This window comes from Phascolarctos cinereus, unplaced genomic scaffold, assembly GCF_003287225.1.
Source record: "Phascolarctos cinereus isolate Bilbo 61053 unplaced genomic scaffold, phaCin_HiC Scaffold_2;HRSCAF=192, whole genome shotgun sequence".
Taxonomy (NCBI): Eukaryota; Metazoa; Chordata; class Mammalia; order Diprotodontia; family Phascolarctidae; genus Phascolarctos; species Phascolarctos cinereus.
In genome coordinates this window covers 112369446-112391902 of record NW_027555625.1, presented here as the reverse complement: position 1 = coordinate 112391902, position 22457 = coordinate 112369446, and the positions used below count along the sequence as shown (strand labels likewise).

At 33.8% G+C, this 22457-nt stretch overlaps 1 protein-coding gene across 12 annotated transcripts in view; it reads right to left on the bottom strand.

The window, feature by feature from the left end:
- The window catches only part of EHBP1 (EH domain binding protein 1), a 384193-nt gene that overhangs the window by 182574 nt on the left and 179162 nt on the right, over positions 1-22457 (bottom strand). For all 12 annotated transcript variants that reach the window (XM_020985470.2, XM_078149539.1, XM_020985475.2 and 9 more), the window contains one exon: positions 13713-13965. In XM_020985470.2, coding sequence (XP_020841129.1) covers positions 13713-13965 — 253 coding nt within the window. The remainder of the gene's footprint in view (positions 1-13712; positions 13966-22457) is intronic.

Sequence of the window (22457 nt, the reverse complement as noted above, 5' to 3'; positions counted from 1 at the left end):
AAGAATAAACTAATAGACTAGGAATGCAAATTCACATAAATGAAAGATAACCCAGAAGAAGCAAAAAAACAGGAACATTAAAAGAATATATACTCACTATCAAGCAAAAAATACTAATCTTAAAGAAAGGATGCACACATATAATCTAAGCATCATAGATCTCTCAGAAGAACAGGATAGGACAAAAAACTTTAACATCATAATAAAGAAAATAATAGAAAAGGAGAGGAAAGAACTTTCTAGAACTTTTGAACACAGAAAATAAAACTCCAATGGAAAGAATTCACATATTATCTCCAGAAAACAAACAAACAAAGAAAACTAAAAACCCCCAATGTTATACACTCCAAAACATATAGTGGTTAAATGTAATAGTTCAATTTAGAAAAAAGTTTTACAAACCATCAGGAGAAAGATACAAAGGAAAGAACATTCAAATAACTCAAGATTATTCAGCACCCACTAGAAAAAGGAGGGAATGGAATAATGTGTTCTGAAAAGCAATGGAGCTTAGGATACAACCTGGGATGACCTAGCGTGAAAATCTGAGTTCAACCATACAGCACAAAGATGGAAGTACAAGAATATTGAGGAGATTAGAATATTTTTAGAAACAAAACCAGAACTGAAGAGATATTTGCTCCTCAAACACCCCAAATAACAGAAATACAGGAGAAGTGAACAAATTCAACAGGCAAGGTCAGCAACAAAATAACAATAGAAAGATCATAAGAGATTTCTTTCTAGATAAACAATTTTAAGAAACCTCTGACATGCTTTATTTGACTTCACTTGTATGAAATAACAGAAAAATGCACTGGGATGAGAGAGAGGCCCACGAGTTGTGGACTGAAGCTCCCAGTTGCTCAGCTTCTTGTGCCTGAGCTGTAGGACTCTAGAGAGACAAGCAAGGCTGGGGGCCATTATTCACCACCCCTACAAAGAGCTGGGATTGGGATGAGGTGCTGCCTGGGGTAAGAAGCAGGACTCCCACAGGGTTTGTACATTCCTTTCCATTTCTTACTTTATTATTATAAGCCGCCTTCTCCTCCCCTCCTTCCCCCCAGGTCTGGCTAGCATTAGGATGGGAGGCAGACCTAGATGACTAGGTACAAATCTACTTGAAGTAATAATGAAAAGGAGGACAGAGGTCATTAAGAATAGAACCTGAAAACACCTTGCCTACAGGTGAATGCTTCTTTTGCAGGACAACATGTGAGACAACAGTACAACATGAAAAGGTCCATGAAAGAAGTTGGGGGGGGCAGAGGGGGATAGAAAAGAATGTGTGCTGCTCTAGCATCAAATCAAGGGCTAACAATTATAGGAAGTTGACTGCTGTGCTCTCAAAAAGAGAAAAGCCCATAAGGGAGTGGGTAAGAAGGAGAGTGGAAAAGTTGAAAGTGGGAGAAGGAAAGGAAGGAGGCCTCACTCTGAAAGTAGGAGAGGGTTCCACTGATGAATGCTGCTTTAGGTGAAGGAAGAGAAGGTCTAGGGGATTCAGTGCTTGAAAAGTCTATATTGTCCTGGGGACTACTGGCACCTGGAGGAGTGAAAGAGCATGGACATAAGGGAAAATGTCTCCTGACAAATGTAGAAAAAAGATTGACAAAAGAGGGTATCAATCAGTGGTGGGGGAAGAGGTCTACCAAGGAACACTGTCCTCTTTGACAAATGCAATGACTGGAATTGTTCTGAGAGTGAGGAACAATAGAAAAGGAGAATCCTTGGGGTAAGCCTAATGCACTGGCAGAAAGCATATGGAAAGGAAAACCCAGAATGGATATCTCGTATGAAGAATACAAAGAGAGAAGAGACCAGATGATTACAGGGGTCATGAATTAAAGAACAAGGGCATAGAGTAAATAGAAAGAGTAGATAGACAGTGAAGAGACAAAAGAAATCCTTTTTAGAAAGGGGCAAAAAAAAGTGAAATGGGGAAAATCATAACTTTGAAAAAATGGCAATTTTAGGGACAGATGGAAGAAAATATAAACGTGAATGGATTAAATAACCCAATAAAGTGGAAAAAAAGCAACAGAATGGATAAGGGGAAAAAAACTGCCTCCCCAGGCACACAAAAAACTTGCATAGATTCAATTACAAAGTACTCCTTAAAGAAATAAAGAACAACTTAAATAGCTGGAGGAATATTCAATGCTCAAAGGTAGGCTGTGCCAATATAACAAAAATGACAATACTATCAAAATTAATTTATACTTTTAATGCTATGCCAATCAAATTACAAAGGGCATACTTTATAAAACTTCATAAAAATATAATTCATTTGGAAAAACAAAAAATCTAGAATATCAAATATGAATATGAGTAATAATCATTCACCAATGGAGAAATAGTCTACAGCTACACTCATGTTCTAGAGGAGAAGCTAAGATCACAATTATAAAATCATCATCAAAAAATTAAGGTATAATACAGAGTATTGCAATTAATAATAATTGGTTTTTAAAATATTTTATCTATTAAGGGCATTTGGGTATAATTCTTCATTATGATTACCAATTAAAATAACTATCATTATAATAGAGGCACTTTAAGGTTTGCAAAGATCTTAATAAATATCCTCATAACAACCCTGGGAGGGAAGTACTGCTATTACTCTCATTTTATAGAAGAGAAACATCCTATATGCTTTAGATGTACATTCAGCTCTGTAACAAAAACTGGTAGAAGTGCCCCTCCAAAAGCTGTTAACTGCCAAGAATTCTTCTTTCCCACATTTTTCCATTAGCATACAGCTGATGCCACTTATAATAAATAATTACATTATAAGTGTTATGATTATATTTAATTTTTTTCCTTATAAACGTATTTCTTTTAGTGCTAGCCCACCATCTTTGAGGTCTACCTAACGATAGATTCACTTTCACTATATTTGCCTTTTGGCATTTGTTTGCAATATCTCTGTCCTCTAATAAATGGCCAGTTTTTATAAAAGTTCCATATGTCCTAAGAAATATGCATAGTCTTTTGCAATCTCATTAAGAATATAACATGTCTTTAGCCCCAGTTTCACCAGCACTTTGTTCAGTTACATATTTTTTTCTTTGTTTATCTTTCTATTAGGATGATCCAAAACTGAGGGAGGGCACTGGAGTCTCCTCTTGGTATTTTGTTACTATGTATTCTTATAGTTCAGTTACTGTTTCCTTTATTAATTTGGATGCTAAGGCATTTGAAGCACATATGTTTAATGCTGATATTGGTTTGGTTTTTGCTGTTCCTTTTAGTATAATGGAGTTTCCAATTATTTTTTGAATGTTTGTTAGATAGTATGGCTGCAACCTCTGCTTTTTTGGATTCATTTGATACATAATAAATTTTCCAACCCCTCAGTTTTATTCCACGTGTATCTTTGTTTTATGCATTTCCTGTGAGAAACAAGTTATAGGATTTTGCTTTCTTAGCCAATCTGTCACTCTTTTCATTTAATGGATTGTTTAATCCATTCAAATTTAAAGTTATGAAAGTTAGATTTATATTTTCTTTCATTTGCCTCTAATATTGTCCCCCTCCCCGTTATGATTTTTTCCCCTCTTTCATTAAAAACACAGTATTGTCTTTTTAGTTAACTTTATCTTTTCTAAAGAAATCTTATTTGCTCTGGCTCTCCTCCCTTCTCCCCAAATTCCCTTTCTCCTATTTGTTATGCCTTCCTCTTTGGAGTCTGGCTTATTAATTCCTCTTTTTAACTTGCTTTTATCTTATCATTTAGTTCCTCTCTTTTTCTCTCCTCTCAGTCAAATAGATTCCTTCTTTCTCTCTTCCTCTTCAACTAGTCCTATTCATTAGGTTTTTTTAATTTCAATGTTTATGCCCATTTATAGAGATTATTTCTTTTCCCAACTCATCCTCCCTTTTTGTCTACTCTAGAGCCTCATTCCCCAGTTCATAGCTTCTATACTTTTCTAGTCCTTCTCTATTCTCTGCATTCCTCACGGAATAAAAACTTCTGTGATATCCATTCTAGGATCTCCCTTAGGCAGTTTTTGCCACTGCCTTGTAAAGCTTGCCCTGACTCTCCTGTCTCATTCTCAGAAATATATCAATTCCTTCCCATGAGAGAGACAGACAACTCTGCTCTACAGCAGGATCCACACCCCACATCCCAAATTATTTAGCCCACCAATGACCTAGAACCTCCCCCTGGTCACAACACACACTCCCCTTTATCCTCCTTGATGAAAGGGAAAGGGAATAAAAGAAGCATTTATATAGTGTCTACTATGTGCCAGTTAATGTGCTACGTTCTTTCTACAAATATTATGCCATTTGATCCTCACGACAGCCCTGTAAGGTAGGTGCTGTTATTATCCCCATTGCACAATTCTATTTGTAAATGTTCTTAAGAATTCCATTTCAAAAAATCTTTCTGAAAAAGTAGAATCATACCAGAGATAATTAGCTCTTTTTCTTGGAGGCTGAATTGATTTTTGAAAAACATGATTTAGAAGAGTTACTCATGAATACTGACATGCAGCAATTCTACTTGGAAACAATAATCAGCTTCTAATGGCAGATCTGTAGCAAATTAAATCATGAGGTCTGGAGCACAAAGCCTACCTAAAGGACTATCAGAAAAAAATTAGATTTAGGTGATTAAAAGTGATTCAAAAATACACACAAAAAAATTTTGGCTAGGTGACCGAAGGCATGTTTGAGGTATTCTTGTATCAGGGTTTACCAAATGCAAAAGAAATTAATGAAAATCAAAGCAATGTCAAAATAACTAGTTGGAAAAAAAATGACTGGACACATTTTGTGAAAAGAAAAAAACCAATAGCAACTAGTTTTAACAGAAGTCTCAAATGCACCTATCAATCTTACTAAATTTTACTGACAAACCTTTTCAATTATCTTAAAATGCTAAATGAATTCAAAAGCAAGTGACTAAATAAAGAGTAAGAAGAACATGGAAAAACAAACTGGAAAGGAAATAACCTATTCTTTTTGTTTTATTACTAAAAGTCAATGGACTCCCTACAGATTAGGTTACATGAACTATACACAAGGTTTTCAGAAGCTGAATTGAAACTTTAACAGCAAATTCAGGCTATTTTCCTGTACAAGTATGCCCAATTATAAGAAAACTTTCTACATAAACACTCAATAATAAAATCACATAAGGAGCAATTATTTATATTCCAACGTAATATACTGGCTACTTATTGATTCACTGCAATATTCTTGTTAAACTGTCAGGTGTCAAGTTCATTTTACATTATTTGACTGACAAAAATTCAATATATACACATATATGTACATTTAAGAAAGCCATTTTAAATAAAATGTACACTTTCAGTACACTTGTACTGGAATATTTTTGTATAAAATACTATGTGATATATGATATGAGGGCAATTGGGTTAGAAAATATTCTTATTAGCATGATATTTTCACTTGTATTATATTATTCAAGATTTGACTTTATATAATGTAACAGTACAAGAATTATTCAGCTAATGGATTTCATGAGTCCATTGATTTTTACCCCCTACTTCTGATATACCTACCTGTAGGCTATTTAATTATTTACATGCTTCCACCAAAAAGAAGGCAGTCAGGAAGCAGTAATTCAAATTAACCCATTTCCAAGGTCAATAATTAAATTTTATATCAATCACACTTACACACTGTGAATAATAAAGAAACACAGACATGTAATTTTTCATATATGCTAATTTGGTCAGTTATATCATGAATTAGGTTAGAACCAATTGCCTAAATTTTTTTTCAATTAGTCAGTGCAAGATGGATAAGAAAGCTCTCAAGAATGAAATTTAATGAAACAAGTGGTAATGATTTAAATGAGGAAGAAAAAAAGGAGTTGCTAAAAAAAAATCCACCAATGCAACTGCATTGGGAAGTCATCAACCAAGTCAGATTCTTAAATGGTACATATGAAAAATGGAATGAAGTATTGTTATCTGAAAATGAAGAAAAAAGAGGAGCATAGCCTCGTAAGATTAATACTAAGAGAGCTAACGCCAAAACACAAGGATAACAGCATTAGAAGACTACATTAATTCTATCCATTAGAAAGTAATTGACCTTGAGGATAGAAATAACGTGAAAGTAAAAGGTCTCCCAGATAATACAATGAATTAAAATGCTTACATATCATCTTGCAGGAAAATTTTCAGAAGTATTTTTTTAAAAAGTAGAGTATTGATAGAATCAACATACCATTGACAATGAGAAACCTCAAACTTTAATCACAAAGGAATTTATTTGGTAACCCTCAGAATTTTAATGTCAAATAAAGTCATTTATTTCTATCAAGAAAAATCCATTAGAATAGTCTAGAATTGCACCTTCTTTATAAGAAAATCCAGTAACACTGACATACGATATTCCAAAAAACAAAGAATGTTGGAATGAACCTCTAACATATGAAAGAGGAGTTTAATCATAGATAACAAAAGACGGAAACCTCTGTATCTATAGTATCCTACACCAAATGGTGAATTCATCTCCTAATCTTTTATTTGAGAAAGCACCATTTTTACTTCAAATCCAGCTCTGCCCATAATTCCTGGATCTACCTTGAACTCTTGACTTCACAAGGGTACCTCTTTTCACCAGCCCCTTTTCAGTTTCCTTTTATGTGTTGTCTTCTTTCATTAGAATGTAAGTTCCCTGAGAGCAGAGACTTTGTTTTTGCTTGTATTTGTATTCTCAGTTTTTTGCACAATAGCTGGCACATTTAGTAAGCACTTAATAAATGCTCACTCTCTATCATCCATCCATTCATCTATCTATCTATCTATCTATCTATCTATCTATCTATCTATCTATCTATCTATCTATCTATCTATCATCTATCTATCTATCTCTCCATCTATCCATACATCCTACCTATATATCTGTTCTTCAGTTGTTCAAAAGTATTTGCCTTCGAAATTTTTCTTGACTAATACATTTTCATTTCCAAGTTTATACTGTTCTATTTTTTTTCCACAAAGAAAATGTTGGAAAATTCTCTACTTCATTAAAGATACTTTTTCCCCCCACACAGAATTATACTACATTTTGTGGGTAAATTTTTCTTGGTTGGAAGCCTTTCTTTTAACATTTTTAAAATATTTCTTAATCTTTAATTGTTTTAAAATTTAACAGCAATTCATTTTTTCTCCCTCTTACCTTTTATGACTTTAGAAAAAACAAAGACAAAAAACAAATCCCTTGTAACAAACATTCAGTCAAACAAAACAAATTCTCTCATTGGTATGTATGTATGTACGTGTGTGTATATGTATGTATGTATGTATGTGTGTGTGTATACATATATATATGTATATATGTATATGTGTATATATATATATATATATACATATATATATATATGCGCATAGATAGATAGTCTCATTCTACACTCTAAATCCAACACTTCTCTGTAATGGATAATACATTTTATCGCCAGTCCTCTGAAATATATAACATTGGATAACATTGATCATATTACAGTTTTCAAAGTTGTTTGCCTTTATAATGTTATAGTCTTATAAAATGTTCTCCTGGTTCTACCCATTTCTTCAAAATTTTTCATACAAGTCTTTCCATTTCTCTCCAAAATCATCTATTCTCTTATTTCTTACAACATAAGAGTATTCCATCACATTCATATACAACAATCCATTTAGCCATTTCCCAGTTGATGGGCATCCCTGTAGTTTCTCTTTTTTATTTTTGCTACCATACAAAAGTTGCTATAAATATTTTTGTACATATCAGATTTTTCCTCAGATGAGGAAATTGAGGTCCAGAGATGTCGACTCACTAGCCCAAGGTCACACTGGCAGTATGCAAAAGGACCTGGAAACTGAACTCACATTCCATGACTCTAGGATTAGGTCTTCTTCTAACAGTAAGGCTTATGAGAATTTATGAGACTGATGACCTGGAAAGTCAGGATGTCCAAGGAGACACAGACAAGTAATCACTTATTGAGCACTTATATGCCATTCACTGTACTGGGTACGGATGGAAGGAAGGAAGGAAGCCTCTTAGTTCTCAAGGAGCTCACATTTTGTGCATGAGATAATATGCTTAAAAATATATTTATGTACATACAAAATACAGATGTATGGAATAAAAACAAAATATAAACAAAGTACTTAAATACAAGGTATAAAGGGAAATAACCCTCAAGGAAGAAGAAAGGCTTTCTGGAGAAGGTGTTGCTTTAGTTGAATCTTGATGGGAAGGATGGAATCTATGAAGGGGAAGTATAAAGGGAACATATTTCAGGCGTGAGGATTGAACAATACAAAGGCACAGAGACTGGAAACTGAATGCTGTGTATAAGGAACAGGGAGATCAGTTGTCTGGAATGTACAGTGTGGACAAATATATTTTTCTTTCTTCAAAATTCTCATAGCACTTTGCCTACTCCTCTGTACTTATTTCATGGTCCTTATATCATTGGTTTTGTGTACATGTCTTTTCTACTTTTAGATTGTAAAAGACCAGTGTCATATTTTTATAATACATGATATAGAGAGATTCATAGACACAATAGGTACTTAAAAGATTTGTTTGCTGAACTGAATTCAAGAAATATTTTTTTCCTTTAATTCCAGTAAAAAGTATTACTTCATATGAATTATAGTAAAAATCTTTGATCTTTACATTTTCCTAATTTTGCTACTGTTGACCATGTACATATTTCTCACTTGCTTCTAATTAGACCAAATATATGGTTATATATTACAATATTGTTATGAAGGTCCTCGTTTGAGGAACAAACATAATACCTTGAGGGTACTTAGGAGTATAGTGTTGGGATGTTAACTCTGCAAATGCAAAAGGGAGTAGGAAAAAATATATATAAGTTTTTACTAATAAAGTTATGTGAAGTGTCCATTTTTCATTACAAAACTAAAATTTCAAAGCTAACCTGAACACTGTACTTTTATCTCCTCATATATTACACTTTTTAACAACTTCTGATATTCAGAATAACCGATATCTATCAACAAAACAAATTTACCTATGTTAATATGACACTTCTGTAACTGTAGATCTAAAATAAAGATTTAAAAATTTTAATCCGAAGACTCTTCACCTTTACCATCACTTATGCTTTCTCTAGCATTCCCTTGATACTCAATTCTATAATATTTCTTTCTCCATGGGTAGTTAAAAAAACTCAAATGAACAAAAAAAAATCACGAAGACAAACGTTATCATTCCTTTGAAAGAGTAAATCTAGATTAGAAGAAAGGAGTATAATGGGAAACCTCAGAAAGTAGAGGAAATTAGGTGACCTCATTAAGAAAGACTATGCCAGGGCTTTATTCCTAATGCCCCAACATAAAAACAGGTCCCCTTTGCAGCTCTGTCTTGACATCCTGTAATTTCATCATAAAGCTCCACTATAAGAAAAACTAATCTAATCATATGAAGGGGCCCTGTCATGCAAAAATCAACTAAGCTCTTACTAAAGTTATTACATATTTTCTTTGAAATAACTCACATAGGACCAAAATAAAATTTCTAATAGGAGGTGCAGGTGCTGAGTAATAGCTACACACCTAAAGTATTTGAATAGAAAACCAAACTAAATAGACATATGTAGTCATTCTAAGTTGTATACAATGCACACACCCTGCTGTATTCAATTACCAAACTAACTGGCAGCTAATGTTTGTACTTTTAAAAATGCTACAATAAAAGCTAAAATAAGAATCAATGGGTGTTTCCTTTTGACTATTCATTTTCCACCTGATAATCAGTCTTTATATGCTTCATATGAGTAAAGAAAGTATGTTTAATGGCTGAATCAATTATATGAAGTTATGTAAACAACTGGAATTCCATCTTTTTTGAAGCTATATAGTACAGAGAGATATATTTCCAAAATTGCTTAAGATGGTATACCAGCTAATATCCATATCAGGAAAGAACATCTAACAAATTTACCAAGTAGGGTCTACATGGGATCAAAGGATGTAGCTAGAAAGAACCTTAAAAGGTTGCTTGAGGAAAGTGCTTTATAAACTCTAAGGTGCTACATATTTACACGTTATAAATATTTCATATATTGTGTGTTTTCACTATTAAGTAACAAAAGCCATTTTCTTATGTCTTCAAGAATCAATCTTTTAATTTACTTATATGCATACACATTACAAATAAAACACTCTACAGCAGGTAGTACAAGTACCTAAATGAAATTGAAGACTGTGCATTTAGAAAAAAGATAAATAATTAAATGAAAAATAAAATAACAAAATAAGAAATGGATAACCGGATCTCAGAAACAGAAAAAATGTAAGTAGTAAAGGAACTCCTATGAGAAAAAAATCCTAGATCTGTATGGATTTACAAGTGAATCATGTCAAGCATTGAAAAAATAAATAATACTCTACTATACAGTTTCAAAAACAGAGAAAGATGGCACTCTATTAAACTCTTCCTCTGAAATAGTTTCCAGTCAAGATAGCTGATCGATGGGACCATATTACTACAGGAACCCAATCACTTCAATTTTCACATTCTCACTATAATGAAATCAGAAGTCAAAAATCAGTTCATAGGTTCTTTTTGGAGAGGCAACTAAAGTAGCTGGCAGCATTGGCTTTTTCATATATCCAAAGGCAATAAGAACCACCATTTCATAAGCCACCTTACTGTAGTGCTAATGCTACAGATAATAACTGTAGCTTATGTTTTAATATCAATTACAAAAGGTGAAGAAGTAGAATAAATTATGAATAACTTCAAGATACTATTTTTCTTTTCTTTTTTTTTTTTTGGCAAGGCAATTGGGGTTAAGTGATTTGCCCAGGGTCACACAGCTAGTAAGTGTCAAGTGTCTGAGGCCAGATTTGAACTCACATCCTTCTGAATCCAGGGCTGATGCTCTATCCACTGTGACACCTAGCTGCCTCCAAGATACTAATTCAAATTAAATAAACATACGCTTTGACATTCAGTGGTTTTATTGCAAAGGTATGCCCAGGAAAGGATGAAGAAATATAGATTGGAAAATATGATTCAGGTGCAAGAGATGAGAGACAACAAAGGCTTTACAGATGGCAAAGAAGCATTATGCTTATATATCATACTTATATATGTATATATATACATACTTATATACATACATATATAATACTTTTGTCAAGAAAAGAATTAGATGACAATAGGCAAGGCAAGCATCAAATAACCTCCCCTCAAAATGAAACTGATAATATTTTAATGGACAGTAAATTATTTGTTACTGATGTGGGTGCCATTTCCAGCTGATTCTGCAGTCGGATAACTAACTTGTTATAGCAAAGGTCAAAATTAATAGAAAACTAAAAGAAAGAATAAAAATGACAAAAAGGTATGGTATTCAGTTGAAATAATTCCAAATTGGCAAATTTAAATAACACCAAACATGAAATTAATAGAATTGACATCAACACCAATTATAACAAATTCCTAAAGAACTTTATCTGATCAAAAGCCATAATAAGCATCCCAACTAAGTCTAGACACTGCCTCCACCAGCAAACATTTGATTTCCCAGACAAGCAGAAAGATATAGAAGCCTATATCTATAGTTCAGAATATAAAGGATTTTTTTGTAATTCACTTTATCTTTGCTATTTTACAGTTTTGGTGCACAAATAAACATACAATAAGGTTTATTTCATATTAATACATTAACTAGATTTTTGTTCAAATAAATAATATTTAATCATCTCCTAAGAATACATCTAGGATAAGGGGAAATCAAAGCACATTATTGCATATGGAAAAAAAATCACTAATCACGAATGAAGTTCAAAGTAAAGATGTGAGCGTTAAGGTGGGACTAGCTGTGGGTGCCTGTACACTTAGGATAAAGCCAGGATTCAGGAAGTGTCTCCCTACAGGGATGTTTGATGTGAATTCATCTAAAGGCCAGAAGGAAAGATGGGATAACATGTCCAATCTTCAGCTCCGCTCCTAAGTAACCTGGGGGAAAGGCAAAAAACAAAAAAACAAAACAACAAAACAACAAAACACGTACACACAAACACACACACACACACACACACACACACATATACACATGAGAGAGAGAGAGAGACAGAACACTGAGAATTCCTACAAGTGTGAGTAAGGAGTACAGAGGATCAAAGCCCAGCAGTCACGTGTATGTTCTGGCTCTCCATCTGAAGTCTACACTTTGTCATCCCCAACTTGTTCTGGACATTGCAGGGTCAAGTTCAAAAACCAAACAAAAGTGGAAGGGGAAGAAGAACAAAGTGTTTAATTAGCACAGGTGTGATACCCTTGACGGGATGGGAAGGGGAAGAAATATTATTAAAGGGACACCACTACCCATGTTGATGGTCACAATGGAAATTTACATTCGGCTATCATGGTTGAAGAAAGACTTGAGCGAAAAGGGAAAATGGGCACGGGCTGGAAGGGATCCTTGGGAAAGGAATTCAAGTCATCTTTCCAGATCTGGGAGATACTTTTGCTGGTCTGAGCTTGGAGAAGCCTGAGTTAGGTAGAGTTGAAAGTAGAATAAGTGATTAATAAAAGCTGACTAGCTGTTCAGGATCCTTGAGGGGAAGCTGCATTAATGGAGAGGTGCACAGTAAATGTAAGCAGTCTACTACACATTACGAATATGTAATTAAACAGGAGAACCAAGATAAATGATGTCATCAGAGAAATAGATGAATGTTTAAAAAAGAGATGATGAGTTGTTTAACAAAAGAAGAGGCTGATTAAAAAAAAGAAAACACCTGGCATGTTCCATTAGCATCTATACAGTGTCAAAAGAATGTGAGGAAAACAGTCTCCAGGACCACAACACACAATGCATTGACCACTTGTGGTGGATGTGTGGGAGGACACAGATTGGAGTTGCACAGAATAAAAAGGAATAGATTGGCCTATTATGTGTATCTCTCAAAAAGGCATCCACATGAATGAATCTCAGATTCATTAGAGTAGTGGGATATTTTTTTTAAAGTTCATATACTTTGACTCATACTGAACTTGTGATATTTTTGAGAGCAAGTATGCAGACTGAATAAAAACCCATTTATAGACAATCCCCTAATTATGAGACTATATTTCAATTTTCAAATAGAAATAATACTGCAAGAAGTGGTTATGCCTTAAGACCAGCCCTCAGAAGTCTGTTTAACCCATAATGTACGTTATATATACTCAAATGCAAATGGCAGATTAGATAGCCTTCAAAGTCCCTTATAACTCTAAATCTTTGATCCTGTAATCCTATCAACAGTGCCAATTCAGTACCCCCAATTACCACATGTAACGTTACTGCTAGAGAAAAATGCATTTAGAGTTCTAAGTAGAGATGCTAATATCACATTTTTCCCTTTCAGCAATGTCTGGAAGAGAGGGAGATATTTTTTGACATCAGTGGCTTGATAACTCTCTATATCTACATTTAAGGTCCTTCCCTATACACCTATAAAAGAGCAAGTCCCTTTGCATGCCTCTTTATCTATATCAAGAAAAGTACCCCCTTAGATCAATCACTATCCCAAGTACTATGTATCAGATAATAAAAGACAATTGCTTCATAGGAAAGAAAGAAAGTTTGTGGGGTAGGTGGCCTCCAAACTGCTTTCACCACCATCTGTTCTTGTGTTCTTTATGTATAAAATTGTCCCTAAATAAAAGACTACTTAATAGCCAATGGTAATTTTAAAGTGAATTATACTTACTCATCCAACTCTTCTTCTTCAGTTTTGGAAATATCAGCATAAAGGTATTTGCTCATATCCACAGGCCTTACATTTTTCCTTTTTGTAGGCTGGGGAGGAGAATCTCTTATAGTTACAAATGTTTCAGGTTCAGGGTCTGGCTCATCAAACGGATTCAAGTACTGTGGAGCCTGTACTTCTTTAAAAGGATTGTAGCTATCATTATAAAAAGATTCTTCTAATTTTTTGGATGAAATTGTTTCAGTAGCTGGTTCTATAAAAACAATTACAAGAAAGAAAGATTTCAAACAATATTAATATTTTAATATCAATATTTAGGGTTTTATAGTTATATATAAATTTAGAACAATGATAATTCCTGTATTAAAATTGTAGCAGGTTCAACAGAGTAAAGGATGAAATGAAAATACAGTTTTATATGGATTGACAATTTTACTGATTTCATATCTATGTTTTAAAAAATATACAAAATGTGATAGGTCATGGAGCTGTAATGGACCTTAGAGATTTCCCAGTTCCACTACTTTTACATCAAAAAACAAAAGCCAGTAAATATGAAGCGATTTATTCAAGGTCTTGTAAATAATAGGGAGCAGAGACAGTATTTGCGCTTATGTTCTATGACTACGACATTAGATAATTATAATGAAAAATAGATTATAAGTTCTTTTAAATCCCTAATAGCAAAAACATTCATTGTTATTTCAGATTTTTAAAATCAATGGCAAATTAAGCGATCTGCCCAATAAACATACATTTCAAATAAAATTTTTGCTTATTCTCAGTCATTCTTAGGTAACTAAGTTATTGTGTCATTCAAGTATGTAAAAGGAATTATAACAGCAGTGCAATGACAAAGTTGAATCAATCATTTAGAGTTACATAATTGTAAAGAAGTTTAAAGAATTACCTTAGTGTCTATATTACTATTTAAACTACAGTAGGACTTGAAATAATGGAGGAAAAGACATAAGAAAAGACAGCAACTGAGAACTTCATCTAAAATACATAGTAATTTTTATTGGCAGGAGTCTCCATAAAGAATATGATTTTCTAATACTGTAACAATGGAAATTCAAACAGATAAACTCTTCTTTTTTACTGATATCTTGGGGTTTTTCTTTGCTTTGTTTTATCATCACAAGAATTTCTCATAGTATCTCCCTCTCCCAAAGATCTATGTTGTGTAATTTTTTTTTGAAAAGGAAAAAGAAAAAAAGAATGGATAAAAGTTATCATTTCATCAAGTGTCTGAAAACGTACATTGTTCCATACCAACGGGCCTCTCATTTCTGTAAAGAGGTAAGATAGGATTATCTTCTCATATATCTCCTTTGGGCAATGTTTGTTTGTTGCAGTTTTGCAACATTTATTTTTGATTGCTTTATGATCATTATTTCCATTCACATAGTTATACTAATTGTGTTTATTGCTGTCTTGGTACTACTTACTTAACTCTGTATCCAATCATGTACATTCTCCCTCGCCTCTCTGAATTCATCATATTTGACATGTCTTACAATGTAGCAATATTCTGTTACATTTACCCATTCCCAAATGGATGAGCATTTACTTTGCTACCACAAAGAGATACTATAAATACTTAATGTATATGAGGCCTTTCTTTTTATCATGATTTCCTTGGAGTATAAACCCAGCAGTGGAAACTTTGGGCCAAAGGCTATGGACATTTTAGTCACATTATTTGCATAATAACAAATTGCTTTTCAAAATGGTTTTACTGATTCACAGTTCCACCAACAATGCACTAGTGAACCTATCTCCTCCTCTCCCCTCCCACATCAACTATTCCAATTTTAAGCGAAACATCAACATCAGCATCAGCATCCGTCTGATTCTCGTTATTAGTGATTGGAACATTATTTCATGTGGTGGTTTTTTGGTATTCTTCTGAGAACTGTTTGTTTAATCCTTTGAGCACTTATCTATTGGGGGAAGGAATTTTTATCTTTATATATAAAACGCTGCCTACATATCTGACTTACCAAACTCTTACATGAGAAAAATAATTCAAAGATTCTTCCCCTTTTTGACCGCTTCCCTTTTTATCCTAGATGCATTAATTTTGTTTGTATGGAAGCTTTTCATGTAATCAAAATTATTTATCTTTTTGTAATTATCTCTATTCTGTTCAATTAAGAATACATGTGAACTACTTCTTTCCTCATTTTTTAATAGTATGATCATTAATATTAAAGTCAGATACATTTAGAATGTATTGTGGAATACAGTGTGAAGTGTTGGTTTAAGCCTAATTTCTACCCACCTGCTTTCAAGTTTTCCCAGCAGTTTTTATCATGCAGAGAATACTTTCCTAAGTAATTTATGTTTAATGATTTATTAAACATTGGTTTATTCAGTTCCATTGTTTCAAATTCTCCCTTGTCTAGTCTGTCCCACTGATTTACTTCTCTATTTTTTAACCAATGCCATATGGTTTTGATGATTATTGCTTGACAGTATAGTTTGAAGTCCAGAAGTGCTATTTCCTCTTTGTCCGTACATCTCCATAATTTCTCTTACCATTCTAGATTTTTTGTTTGTCCAAATGAACATTTGATAAAGTTCTAAAAAGTACACCACTGACAATTTGATTGCTATGACATTAAAAATATAAATTAACTTTGGTAGTATTGTCATTTTAAAACTAATATGTACCAGACATGAGCACTAAATAGTCCTCAAGCTATTTAAATCATTAAAGAGCACCTTGTAATTTAATCTATAGAAGCCTTTTGTGTGCTTTGGTATATTGCTTCCCAGATTAAGCATTTTGTAGTAATTAGGAACGATATTTCTGTATTATTGAAAAATAATCTTGGATTTTGTTTTTATTACATAGAAATATAGTTGAGTTTTGAGGGTTTATTTTGCAGCTTGCAACTTTGCTGAAGCTATTATCTTGAATAGTATCTTTGCTGATTCCCTATGATTTCCCAAGTACAAAATCATATCATTGAAAAATATAGCAATTAAGTTTATTTTTTTTTTGTTTGGCTTCCTAATTTTTTTATAATGTAAATTCAATCCAACAGAGGCTGCTAAGGGACTCAGTGGATAGAACATTCAGCATGCAGTCCAAATCTAGCCTCAGACTATATAGCAGCTGTGTGTCATTTTCCCTCTGCCTGTTTGCTCAACTATAAAATGGGGCTATTTATAGTACCTATTTCACCAGGTTGTTGTAAGGAACAAAATGAGACAAAATTTGTAAAGAGGTCAGCACAGTACCTGGTATAGAGTATGATGTAGGGTATAGACAATAAACATTTCCTTCCTTAATTCTCTCCTTTTCTATTGTGTTCTTATATGTTTTCAGGGATATAATTTTCCCCCAAGGACTATTTTGGCTATATATTAGAAATTGTAACATGTTCATTCATCATTATCATTCTCTTTCACATAATTATTAATTGTCTCTATGATCTGCTCTTTGGTCTACTCATTATTTAGGATTTTACTGTTGTCTCCATTGGGGTCTATATCGTTTGTGATCCTTGAACTGATTACTATTTGTACTGTTGTGGTCTATAAAGGACAGTTTTCTATTCATCCCTTTTTATATTTATTTTCTACAACAACTCTGTGCCCTAATATCTAATCATTTTCTGTAAACATTCAATATGGTACTGAAAAACATGTATATTCTTTCACTTTCCCACTTAGAAGATGCCATAAGTCTAGTTTCTCCTACAATGTGTTCAACTCTATATTTTCTCTTTTGCTTATCTTTCTGTTACATTCGTCCAAAATTGAGAAAGGACATTAAAATCTGATGCTATTTTTGTATCATACTATGTTTTCTTGTAATTCAGTTAATTTTGCCTTCATGAATTTACATGTTAACATTTGGAACATACAAGATTAACACTAATATCAGTTTGTTATCTGGGAGAATTTTTTAATGGAGTTTTTTTAACTACATTTTTTAAAATGTAGTTTCCTTATTTACCTTTTTTAGTTGAGCATATTTGTTTTTGCTCTAATAGCATGATTGCTACCTCTACTTTTTTTTAAGATTCACTTGATGCCCAATGAATTTTGTTCAAGTCCTTCAATTTTATTCTGTTTATGTCTCTGCTTTTCAAGTGTGCTTCATGTAAACAACAGATTGCGAGTTTTTTTTTTTAAGACTGTGTCCATATCTCATCTAGGCTAAAAGTATAGGGACTACTCATGGATCTAATATCACTTATTATGGGCATGGGAGCTTGGACTGCTCCCTTTCTAAGCTGAGACAGGTCATCTCTCCTTGGGTGAGTCTCTAGTTCCCAGTATCTCAACAACACTTAGTGAGGATATCCAACAGGCTTAGTCCAGTGCAATTCTGAACTTCCAAGATCAAGACATCCACCAGCCTCCACCTCCAAGATGGCTGGAATTAGACATGAGTCGCTACATCCAGTGGGTTTTGATTTCTTATCCACTTCATTACTCTTGTTTTATTGAACTGTTTAATATATTAATCCATTCACATTTAAAGATATACTCTTCTTCATTTGTCTCTAACACTGTTTCCCCACCCCACTCTGCTCCTGCACCTAACTGGCAGTTGCAGTGGTTCTTGTTGTTGTTGTCTTTCTCTGTAAAGACAGCCCTTTCTCTCTTTGGTTAGTTTTGCTTACTCTATTTTAAGGAATCTTCATTCCCACAGGCTCTCTTTCCCTCAATTTTATTACCACTCTCTCCATCCCTATTTGTCACCCTTTGCCCTAGTTTTGGAGTTTTACTTACAAATTTTTTTTCATTTTTCCTTTTATCTCATTATCTAATTCTTCCCCTTTTCTTCAGGTAAGTAGTCAAGTAAAATCTGCCTTCCTCACCTCCTCATCAACTTCTTTTGTTAGTCTTTTTTTTCTAGCCCTTTTTCCCAAAACAAATTTCATTCCCTCATTCACTTCTTTAATTCTCTTCCCTTTCTGCTTATGCTAGACTTTTTATCTTTTGATCCATAATTCTTATGCTTATTTATTCTTTGCCTCCATATTTTTCATGGAATCAAGGTTTCTAAAACACCTATTTTGAGTTTCCTCTTCTATTGTTTCTATTATTCTGTTATTGCCTTATAAATCTTGCCCCCCCCTTTTTTTTTTCTGTTGTGCTTCACTCATAGAAGCATGAATTCCTGAGGAGATAAAAAGGATAGAAGTGTGCTCCATGGTAGAAATTTTCCTGGATTCTTGATTGGGCAGTTCATTTTCTTTCCCATCTTCCATGGCATTTCCTTTCTGGGTTATGCTCTCCCACTCTTCTGAATGTCAGTTATTTATAGCAATTCTGATTCCTTTTCTCCCAAAGCACTCCCCATGAAGGCACAGCACTCTCTCTAAGCACTAAAATCCCTGCATATTATACCATTATACGCTATCTATCTTCAATTATAGACTATCTCTCTACCCTCCTCCAAGGGACTGTCCTTAAGCAGGACTCCCTCCCATGACTAAATTAAGAATTTCCCTTTTGTTCACTGTTTTAATCTTCCCCCACCCCCACCTTTTGCAAACCCACCTAATTTCACGTAGCCCCTCTTCTTGCTGAGAGACTGCAGTAGTTATTTTCCCCTCATTGTTTACCCCAGATTTGATTAAGGTACATTACACATTTCCCTCTTCCCTTTTACATGCCCCCTCTCATTCTGCAGTTTAATCCACCAAAAAAAAAAAAGATTCACTAGTAGGACAGATGTTGGAAGGTTTATTTTATGGTGCCTCAGACCAGTTCCTCTAATATCACTTCCTTTAAGTTCAACTTTCACCCTGGATTCCCTTGTGTACTTTTATAAAGAAATATCCTAACAGACCCTCTGCAGTTATTCTGTTGTTATTTTCTGCTTCAACTCCCTTCCCCCAACTCCCAGGGTTATTCATTCCTTGATTGTTATATTTGTTTACCTTTCTTGTGTTTCAGCTATTTGGGAGGGTTTACAACATCTCTGCTCACATCAGGTGTTTTGGGGGGGGCAGGGCGGGGACTGCTTCCAGTGACTCCTACATCGAATGTCTATGTTTTTTTCATTGAGGACCTGACTCAGGTTTGCTAAGAGTGTCACTTTGGTTTGCATCTTGAGCTCCTTCACTCTTCAGAACACACTGTTCCATTCCCTTCTGTGATTTCTGGTGGGTACATACACAAGAGTTGTTTGTTATTCAAATTTCTTTTCCTTTATGTTTGAAAGACTTTTGGTTGCTTTGCAGAATTCGTTGTCTGTCACTGGAATCGTTAAATGTAAATGTTAGAGTTTGCAGAATGTTTGCCCTTTTTTTCTGGAGGTGATTTATAGATTCTTTTGATTAGCACTTTGTTTCCTGTACTCAGAAGTTCCGAGGAGTTTTCTGCATTATTATTTCTTGCATTCTAATGTTCACATTTTTTGACTTGTCCTTTGTGTTCTATGATCCTTAAGCTGTTGTCTCCATGCATCTCGCCTTTGAGATTAATATGTTTTGCTTGCATAGTGTATTTTTTTAACACTGCTTTTTGCTTCTCTTCTCCAAGACTTGCTTCTGTGTATTTCTAGCTCCAATTAGTTGTTCTCCCTCATTTCTTTGGAATGACTTGACACCATGGATTCAAGTTTTTCTATCCTGCCAATTGTTTCTGTAATACATGCCATAAATTCTCCTGTGGTTCCATGATCTCTTGGGAATCCATAGGGTGCTATGCCTCATCAAGTGCTGACTTAGTTTCCTTTGTCTCACAATATTTATTTGGGGTGTTTGGACTTATTTAGATGTCCTGGAGGTTATCTTCCCTGTTGACTTACCTGCTTTGCTAAATGTTTTTAAACTGAGCTTTCTTTGTTTTAAGATCTTTGGTAATTTCAGTCTTTTCCTCCTCCTCCATTCCCTTATTGCTTACTTTCTGACTTCTTTCCTCTTTGGTGGTGGTGGTAGATCCCTGGAGGGGTATACCTCAAAGCTGTCTCAGTTATCTCCCATGCTGGGAAATTCACTTTTCACAGGACTCCGTCAATCCTTGTCCCAGGTGACTTCTAGGGTACAGAATTGGCCCAAAATGGATTTCTGCCCTCTTTAATGCAAGCCTGGTGCAGCTTCAAATACACATACTAGTGTCCTGCCCCAGATCCCTTAGTTCTTTAGTTGTCTATTTAGCTACTACTGCAGCTTTGCATACTGCTGCCCTCAACAGAACATACTTGCTTTCCTCGACAGAAAACTCCTTCCACTAATGCAAGTTGGAACTTAATAACTTATAGTCCTAGAAAACTGCCTGGAGATATGAGAGGATCACATGATCATAAGGTCAGTATATTTCAGAGACAAGAACTGAGCTCCTGAATGCAATGCAAATCCTTCAGTCAGTACTCTGTTCTGCCCCTCACTTAACAAAAGTCCTGGGGGACATGGGGTAAAGGAGAAAGGGTATAGGTTGAAGAATAAGAGAAGAGCAGATAAAAATACAAGTACTGGAAATTCTCCTTCTGAAAAACATCTGATACATAACTGGCATTTCTGAGAATTCTGTCCAATTACATTTATGTACACATATGTTCTAATTTTTGATTAAGATATATTGTGGGCTGGGGTCTTACACATCTTAAAGCTGAACAGTTTTTAAACATCATACTAGTACATCATAGGTCAGAAAATTGATTTTTGACTTTATGTTGACTCTAAAATATTTTCTGGATTCCAATTATAATGAATTTGATTATGAGTTTTGAAAAAGTATTTATCATTATAAGGTTAGTTAGCATTGCAAAGAATTACAAACTGTAGCATAAGTTTAAGAAAAAATATGTAGTTTTTTCCTTTTTAAGCACAAAGGAAAGATGTAGCCCTTATTCTTGTAGACACACTCATAATATCTTCCTTTAATCACAGCAGCATACAATGGCAACAACCATATCTCTGTAAAATACAAATGTCTAATCTTTGATTTAGATTACCAAAAATAAAGTCTTTGTGGTGTATGTCATGAAAAACAAACAAGAAATTGACAAAGCTAGTCAATGGAAATAAGATTTTATTTGTACATTTGTGAAGAAAATAGCAAAAATTGATCCAAACATAATCACCACTCTCAGGAAAACCAAAAGCAAGAAAGCATTTGAAGCCATAAAGCAAGATTGGAAAATGACATAACAGTAACAAAAGAGGGTTTAAGGTAAGACTATTTCATACAAAAGCTTACAAACACATCTAATAAGTTTTTAAAAGAGCCACTGAAGTGCAAAATGTCAATGAGTAGATAAAAAGCCTTTAAACAAAGTGAAGAGAAAGGGCATATTTTTTTTTAAGTCAATTCAGAACTGTAAAAACAAATTGAACTATCATTACTATTTTGGTAGCTTTCTCTTTCCCAATATAGTGCTATTATTTAGGGAGAGGTCTTAATAAAAAAAGTAACACACAATTTAAAAAATGAACATAAGTATATTGGATAATTTTAGTAAGAATAGAAAACAGCTATGTCTCAAAGAGAACAATATCTTTCACTAAAAAGATAATATTGATTATTATATTCTTTCCTAGGCATACAAGTCTTATTAACATTCTGGAATTATGACTATTAGCCTCCTAAGTTGATATAAAGAGGATAAAAGGTTATGATTATGGTTTTTTTCTTTCTACTTTGGTTCATGGTTGTTTTTATTTTAGAAAATCATTTAGATTTAATACAGTAAGTCATACTCTGGAATAATAAATTCAAGTGTCATTCAAAACATTTAGGCAAATTATTCTTATCCTTAAGTGACTAAGA